The 7,963-nt window shown below is 61.3% G+C and overlaps 1 protein-coding gene across 1 annotated transcript in view; it reads left to right on the forward strand.

Moving 5' to 3' along the window:
- The window catches only part of ABHD17A (abhydrolase domain containing 17A, depalmitoylase), a 6,414-nt gene extending 988 nt beyond the window's left edge, over positions 1-5,426 (forward strand). Inside the window, exons 2-5 of the mRNA XM_042891481.1 lie at positions 131-586; positions 2,468-2,662; positions 3,594-3,773; positions 4,530-5,426. Coding sequence (XP_042747415.1) covers positions 273-586; positions 2,468-2,662; positions 3,594-3,773; positions 4,530-4,755 — 915 coding nt within the window. The 5' untranslated portion in view covers positions 131-272 and the 3' untranslated portion in view covers positions 4,756-5,426. The remainder of the gene's footprint in view (positions 1-130; positions 587-2,467; positions 2,663-3,593; positions 3,774-4,529) is intronic.
- Positions 5,427-7,963: the final 2,537 nt, after the last annotated feature.

Consider the following 7,963-nt stretch of genomic DNA (forward strand, 5'->3'; position numbering starts at 1 on the left):
GGGGGGCTCAACGGGAGCATGGGGGTGTCAGAAGCGTGGGCATGGCGCAGCCTTCAGCTTGGGATGGCGGTGGGTGGCGGGTTTGCCCGTGGGTTGTGCCCACACGATGCCGTGTGCCCCCTCTCTGCAGGCTGCCTGCAGGCACACGGATGGCGGCCGCCCCGACCCGTGAGGGACAGCGGGCTGCCCCATGGCAGCCGTGATAAGGACGGGGCCTCCCAGCGCTGCTTCAGATCCTCCCTCGCTCCCAGCGCAGCCTTGAATCCGCCGTCATGAACGGGCTGTCGATCAGCCAGCTCTGCTGCCTCTTCTGCTGCCCTCCCTGCCCCAGCCGCATCGCCGCCAAGCTGGCCTTCCTCCCCCCAGAGCCAACCTACGCCGTGGTCCCCGAGCCGGAGCCCATCGGCAGCACCAGCACCGGATCCCTCCGAGGCGGCGCTGCGGGGAGGTGGAAGCTGCATTTGAAGGACCGGGCGGATTTCCAGTACTCCCAACGAGAGCTGGACAACATCGAGGTGTTTGTCACCAAAAGCAGCCGAGGGAACCGCATCGGCTGCATGTACGTCCGCTGTGTGCCAGGAGCCAGGTGAGTGGTGGGCGCGGGGCTCCTGCTGGCTGCCACCTCCCTGCCCTGCCCGACCCGGCGCCGCGCTGTGGGGCTCGGAGGTGCCCTGCAGTGTGGGTGAGCTCAGCTCCTGGAACCTGTTTGGCTTGTGGCTGGAACTGGGAATGGGACAGAACAGGTTGAGGGAGGGAGTTGGGGCGCAGCCACAGGCTATGGGGACCTCGGCGTCCCCTCCTGGCTTGCTGTCCTCGAGGTGCCCTTCTGATGTCACACTGGTGATGTCACGCTCCAGTTGCGTGCCCAGCATCTGTGCAAAGCTTCTGTAGAGCCCAGACGAGCCCCTGGCCCTACGGAGACCACGGGGATGGTCTGCAGACCTCAGCCAGGAACACCCACAGCCCTGAGGCAAGCTGTGTTTGTGTGGTTCTCTCACTTAATGGGCAAGGTTGATTTTTGCAAAGAGAAGAGCAATAGGATTGGAAGCCAGAAGGGATTTAGGTACAGCTTGCCACAAAGCACCATAGGTCTGTAAGGGAGGAAGAGCTCGATTTGGAATCATTCTGTTGGGAAGGGAGGATGCGGAGTCTGAGGGGCTGTGGGAATGTGTCCACCCATGGAAAGCAGAGTGAGATGGCTTTGCTTGGAGCCTCCAGGAATCCATGGCAGCTTGCTGGGATCTGCTGGGACAGCTGGCGAGGGGCAGTGCGGAGTGTGGGCCGGAGACCCCCGGGTTGGGTGGGTGCTGGGGGGAGCACAGCAGCTGCTCCCTGCGTCAACAGCACGCATGGAGCTGCAGAGCTGCACGTGCACGGACTGTCGGTGCTGTGACGGCGCTGTGCCACCGCTGCCTGCAGGAGGCCCAGATGTGGAGTGGGGCAGAGCAAAGTTTGGGCTTTGCAAAGCCTGCGTCACCCTGCGTGGCCCCACGCAACACAGAGCGCTGCGCCTGCAGGTGTACCTGGCACGTCCAGGCTGCCTGGTGGGGATGTCTGCTCCCGTCCTGTCCTGCTGCGTGTCTCCAGAGAGAGGAAACAGCCACAGGATTGCTCTGCCTGCACATCCGCTGCTGGCCTGCTCCCCATCTGCCTGCGGAAGTGGTGAATGACACACAGGCCCAGGAAGGTCCCGTCTCCATCCTGCTGCTGCCTTCCTGCCAGGGACCACTTGATCCCCATGGTGGGGTGGTCCGGTAGCATCCAGCTGCTGGGGCTGAGCTGTGGGCCCGCTTTCCAGGGCTCCCTCAGCCTGCTGTCCTCGTGCTTCAGCTCTGCTGAACGTTTCTTGCGCTGTAAAGCCTCGTGTTTTCCCTCTCTGCTCCTGGATGGAGGGGCTGAGTTCCCCCTCACCCCGCTGTAGTGCTGCGTGTCCTCTCTGCTCTCTGATCACCAGGCGTTGGGAGCTGAAAGGTGCCGAATCAGAGGTGTCTCCCCCCTTGTGAGGGGTTCAGGGAGGAGTGGGCTGTGCTGCCTCCCCCAGCAGAGGAGAGCTGAGCTTCCATCAGCACGCCGTTCGTGTTAATTTTGATGATGAACATTGTTTTTCCCCTTATGGTGGAAATTTCTTGTGCCTTGTCACTCCCACAATTCACTTCTCTCCCAAGGTCTGGTGTCTTGCCAGACTCAGGAGAGAAAAAAAATCTGCTGTCAGAATTATTACTTAAAATCCCCATCGGGCAAACGGCCCCAAATCGCGAGCTTTTATATTTTATTTTTAACCAAAAATAGACTCAAAAACTCCAACCGAGGCATCGTGCCTCTGGTTTCTGCTGGTAGCAAAGCCCCAGCGGCGAGGAAAGTCAGGGCATCCCCAGGGCTGGGACCATCCCAAGGCCGTTCCTCCGTCCCTTTACACGCTGCGGTTTCAGCCCCTAAATTAACCCTCCGCACCCATCCGGCGCTGCAGGTACACGGTGCTCTTCTCCCACGGCAACGCAGTGGACCTGGGCCAGATGAGCAGCTTCTACATCGGGCTGGGCACACGCATCAACTGCAACATCTTCTCCTATGACTACTCGGGCTACGGCGCCAGCACGGGGAAACCCTCCGAGAGGAACCTCTACTCCGACATCGACGCGGCGTGGCAGGCGCTGCGGACGCGGTGAGCTGGGCAGGATGGGGGCTGAGCGCTGTGCTGCTGCTCCTGTGCTGATGGTGGTCTGTCGTCCCCCCCCTGTGGGTGTGGGAGGTGGGATGCTGGCTGTCGTTGCCGTGCTGCAGTGATGAGCACGGAGGTGGCTGTGGTGTGGGGCTGGGGGGGCTGGGCTGCAGGAAGAACCCGTCAGGACGGAGCTCTGGAAAACAGGAAACGTCCCTGAGAGGGGCCTGGGATGCTGGTAATGGGAAGGGGGGGCCGGAAGGCTGTTGTGGGGGGCGGGCCTGGATGCTACGGGGTCTGACCTTGCTCAGTGGTGCTCAGTGTCACGGAGGTGTGGTGCTCCCCACCGCTGGCACCGTGTTCCATCTCACCCGCTGCAGCCCTGTGCCTCACAGAATCACAGCATTGTAAGGGTTGGAAGGGACCTGCAGAGATCATCGAGTCCAACCCCCCTGCCAAAGCAGGTTCCCTACACCTTACCCCTCCTTACCCCTGCAGGCACTCCTGGCTCACACAGGAGCTGTGTGCTGCCCTGCAGGGCTGTGTGTCCCCCCCCTCCTCCCCCATAGCCCTGCTCCCGTTGAGGCTGAGCCCTGACGCCCCACGGCTCTTCTGGGAGCCCAGGCTGCTCCCAGAGGCCATGGTGGGGACGGCCCCTCTGTCTCCTAGACGTGCATTCCCCGAGGTCAGCACCGTGTCTGGGAAAACAATGTGCAACTCTTAATTAACGCTAATTGCTACAGTGTTTGCAAGCAGCTGCGGGAGCAGAGCAGCTGCTTCGTGCCCAGCCTGGAAGAGCTGAGGGAAGGCAGAGGGGACGGAGCCCCGTTTGCACTCTGCAGCATGCTGTGACCAGCGCAGGGTGAGGCCTGGGCTGCAGCTCCTGACGATGGCAGCGTTGCTGATGCTCGGGCCCTGCCCTCTCCTCCTCCAGGTATGGGATCAGCCCGGAGAACATCATTTTGTATGGACAGAGCATTGGCACAGTGCCCACCGTTGACCTGGCGTCCCGCTATGAGTGCGCTGCCATCGTGCTCCACTCCCCGCTCACCTCCGGCATGAGAGTCGCCTTCCCTGAGACCAAGAAGACCTACTGGTTTGATGCCTTCCCCAAGTGAGTGCCTGAGGAGGAGGGACTGGGGTCAGTCCTGGGTGCCAGCCCTGTCTGTGCAGAGGGGTTATGGGGAAAATCAGTGATGGCCTTCAATTGCCCCCCAGGACCCTCCTGCGTTACATGTGGTCCCCATGCTGGGATGCTGGGACCTGTAACCCCTCCTGAGGGCTCCTGGCATTCCCTGGTGGTGTCACCTCCCAGCCATGCTGTGCTTTCATTCCTTCCCCCTGGGTGCCACCTGAGGTCTCTCCCACCAGTATTTGGGGCATTTTTCCCTCCACCCTGAGGAGGGCAGAGGTGGTGCCTGCAGGCAGGGGTGCAGCGAGCTCTTGCTTTGCCTCTCTCCCCTGCAGCCGGGCCAGCAGGACGGTCCCTGAGCTGCACAGTGCGGCCGGGAGCCGCCAGCCCACGCACTGCATCCCGATGGCCTCACTTGGCCTTTGGGCCCTGGGGACTGGGATGGGAAGGGCCTCGTTGCCAGGTTGATCCCCACACAGGGTCGCAGTGTCCAGGGCCGGTTTCCCTCGGCCCTGCCTGGGTCCCACGGGGCTGCTGTCATTGCTCTCTTGTCCTCAGCTGTTGCTCTGGCGGCGATCTCAGCGCTGGCAGAAGCTCCACGTCCCCGTGCTCAGCTGCGATCAAAGAGCATTTCCTGCTGCCTTTCCCCGGGGGGCTGTGCTTTAGGGGGCAGGGGGGCTGCCTCGATCCCTGCACTCACCCCCTTTTGTCATCTCTCCCCTTCCACTTTCTTGGCAGCATTGAGAAGATCTCCAAAATCACCTCTCCTGTCCTCATCATCCATGGCACCGAGGATGAAGTCATCGACTTCTCCCACGGCCTGGCTCTCTTTGAACGCTGTCCCAAAGCTGTGGAGCCACTGTGGGTGGATGGGGCCGGGCACAATGACATTGAACTCTACAGCCAGTACCTCGAGCGCCTTCGGAAATTCATCTCCCAGGAGCTGGCCAGCCAACGCAACTAGCTGGAGGATGGGGCAGGGTGGGGGGCTGTCGCGTGTTCGTCCAGCTCTCCCAGCGCTCCCAGTCCCTGCTGCTGGAGGCACGGTGGGTTTCTACAGCCCCAGCCTCGGGAGCCTTGAGCGGACAGTGCGTTTCCTCTGGGGTGCAGCACAGCTCTCCTCCCTCCCTGCGTCACCCGGTGCTGCTGGCATCACAGATGGGCAGGTTGGAGAGGGCAGCTCGCTCCTCCTTCCCCGCTGGGCAGAGCGGAGCCCCTCCTGGTGGTGAATCTTCAGCTTCGGACACGTCCTCATCCCCTCTTCTGAAACAGTGAACTGTTGAATTCCTCCCGGCTGCTCTGCTGCTCCTACTGTAGCAATAAGGCGAGTTGGGCTGGGAGCAGCCGCAGGGTGAGCCTGTCCCTGGTGTCACTGCGTGGCGGAGGAGGGCGCAGCTCCTTCTGTGCTGGTTGCAGCAGATGTCTGCTGCTGCTCCCTGCCTGGGGCAGAGCTGTGGCCCCATAGGGGGGGATTGGGGATGCGTGGAGGAGGTGCCCCCCCACCTCACAGCCCTCTGCCTTCTTGGAACACTCCCCGTGTTCAGGTCCTTTCTGTGACACTCCTTCCCTCTCCGTCCCCTCAGAGCGGGGTGAGGAAACCAGGCACCAAATAAAGAGCTGAGGTTTAGAGTTTTACCCGTGTTGCCCTTCTGCTGGGGGCTGGGGCTCTGATCCCCTGCTCTCCCGGCTGAGCTGTGTGTCTGCTGGGCCCTGAACTCATCCCCAGCTCCAGCCCTGTGGCACTAGCAGGTGAGGAAAGGAGCATGTGGGAACAGCCCTGAAATCATCTTGCACCGGCCTATGGGGCAGCAAATCCTCGTGTGGGGCTCCCAAGCCATTTCCCCATCCCCTCCTCCCTGCTGTGGGGATGCGGGCTCATGTGAGGAGCAATAATCTCACTAAGCTGCCGTGGGCCTCACGCTCAGAGCACTGCCATGTGCCTTTAGTTTAGGGCTCAGGTGAGACCACAGGGGTCCCTGCTCCCACAAACCCCTCTTTTCCCCCCCCCAGAACCCCCTGTGCCACCCACAGGTGCCAGGTGGTCGTTAAGCCACGGTTTCACATGTGCTGGAAGCGCTGTGGTCACTCAGCCCTGCTCCCCATTCCCTGACCCCAAGGAGCGGGGCTGGAGCAAGCGCCCTAATCCCCACACAGAGGCGTTGTTGTGTGCGCCGGGTGTATTTTTATCCTCTTAGTGCTGCCTGTTGAGCTGTGGGTGCTTTGGAGCAGCCCCACATCGCTGGCAGGATGCCTCGGGGGGGTTGGGTTCCTGGGGGGGGACCTCAGGGCAAATTGTGGCTGCGTTTGTGGTGTCTGGAATTCAAAAAGAAGAGCAAAAAAGTTCAGCCCTGCCCCTAAAGTCCAGAGCCAAGTGGGAGGTGTGGGCTGTGTGGAGTCCCATCAGTGGGCTGTGGGGCTGGGCCCTATGCTGCTCACAGTGATGGGAGGAGGGAGGCGTGGGGTCCCCACAATGCAGGAGCCAGACCCACCTCAGGGGTCCCGTGCACAGCATCCCCACAAACAGGGCAATGGGACGCATCCCCAGGTGTGGGGGGGGGGGGGATGCAGCTCAGGCTGGGCTTGGGGAGCCTGGGGGTCTCAGCCAAGAGGGGTTTAAGTCTTTGGGGCATAAAGGAGCCTTTTGATGGCCAGAGCCTGCGTGCTGTGGTCATGGGACCCCGCTCACAGTCCGAGCTCAGTCATGGGATCCAGGAAACCGAATTAAAGCGTCTTAAGGAGCTTTTTTTCCGAGCTCTGCTCTGTTCTTTTTCCACGTGCTTGTCATATGAACAAAGATGGTATAAAAGGATGGCAGGGACGGGGCCCGTAGCGCTCAGGTTGGGAGTGGGGAGGAGGACAGAGGAGGGAGAGCAGGGCGAGGGGCTCAGCACAGCGCCGGATAGGATGGAGATGGAAGGGGAAAGGAGAGGACAAGGATGCTCTGCAGCAGCACCTGGCTCGGCCCCACCAGGTGAGTGAGGCAGCGATGGGGCTGGCAAGGCTGGCTGGGGTGGGGACAGCATCGTGAGCATCTCCGTGCCCATGGCTGCACCCAGAGAGAGGCCTTGGTGGGACGGGGGCACAGCATGGGGATGGGGGTGGCTTTGGGGAGCCCTGTGGGGTCTGCAGGCATGGGGCACCACTCGTGTGCACGCAGGCACGCACCACTGCAGGACAGGCAGGTGAGCTCAGCTGCACAGACTGCACCCACATGGCTGCAGATGCACACATTCCCCCGCGCTGCCCTTCACTGCCCCACTCCCTCTGCTTTGCTTTGCAAACCCAGCGCTCAACACCCAACCCCTCGGAACCCAGCACTGCCCACCCCCACGTCCCAAACCAACCCCTGGGCTGCGGGGTGGCCCTGAGCTCACCTCCTATGGAAGCAGAGCGCTTTGGGGGATCCCCACAGCCCCGCTCCCCTCCCGCCTCACTTCTCTCCTCCCTCTGCAGGAGCGCTCGCTATCCGCGGAGCAGTGCAGCCCCTCGCTCCCGTGAGCTTCCCTTTGTCATCCTATGCCTGAGCGATGCCTGGAGGCTGGGACGGTGAAGGGAGGCTCACGGGCTGCCACGGCCCTGCAGCGATACGTCCGGACAAGGAGCCTGTGGGGCTGGGGGTGCCGGGAGCATCCCTGGGGGCTGGGGGCATCCAAAGGGTTGCAGGGATGCTCGCTGGGGGGACCGGGGCTGGGGAATGGGACACGCAGCCCTGTGCTGAATAGCTCATCCCTGGCCCTGCAGGACGATGTTCTGGCAGCTCTGAGAAATCACCTTTTCTCCAAGCACCGCTCCTCTTCCTTTTTCCCTTTCCCCTTTCACTTTTCTTTTTGTTCCCTCTCCTTTTTCCCTTTCCGTATCCCCCTTTTCTCTTTTCCATTTTTCTTCCCCCCCCCCCTTTCCCTTTTCTCTTCTATTTTCCCTTTCCTTTTTCTTTCCCTCTTCTTTTTCCACTTTCCCTCTTCCCTTTTCTCCTTCTTTTCCCTTTTCCTTCTTCCATTCCCCTTTTCCTATTCCCTTTTCCCTTTCCCCTTTCCCTATTCCCTTTTCCCATTCCCATTCTCCTTTTCCCTTTCCCCATCCCCCCTTTCCCCATCCCCCCTTTCCCTTTTCCTACTCCCATTTCCATTTTCCCTTTCCCTTTTCCCTCTTCCTATTCCCTTTTCCCATTTCCA

Source organism: Lagopus leucura, unplaced genomic scaffold, assembly GCF_019238085.1.
Source record: "Lagopus leucura isolate 7727_CA_CO unplaced genomic scaffold, USGS_WTPT01 145-9_obj-0_obj, whole genome shotgun sequence".
Classification (NCBI taxonomy): domain Eukaryota; kingdom Metazoa; phylum Chordata; class Aves; order Galliformes; family Phasianidae; genus Lagopus; species Lagopus leucura.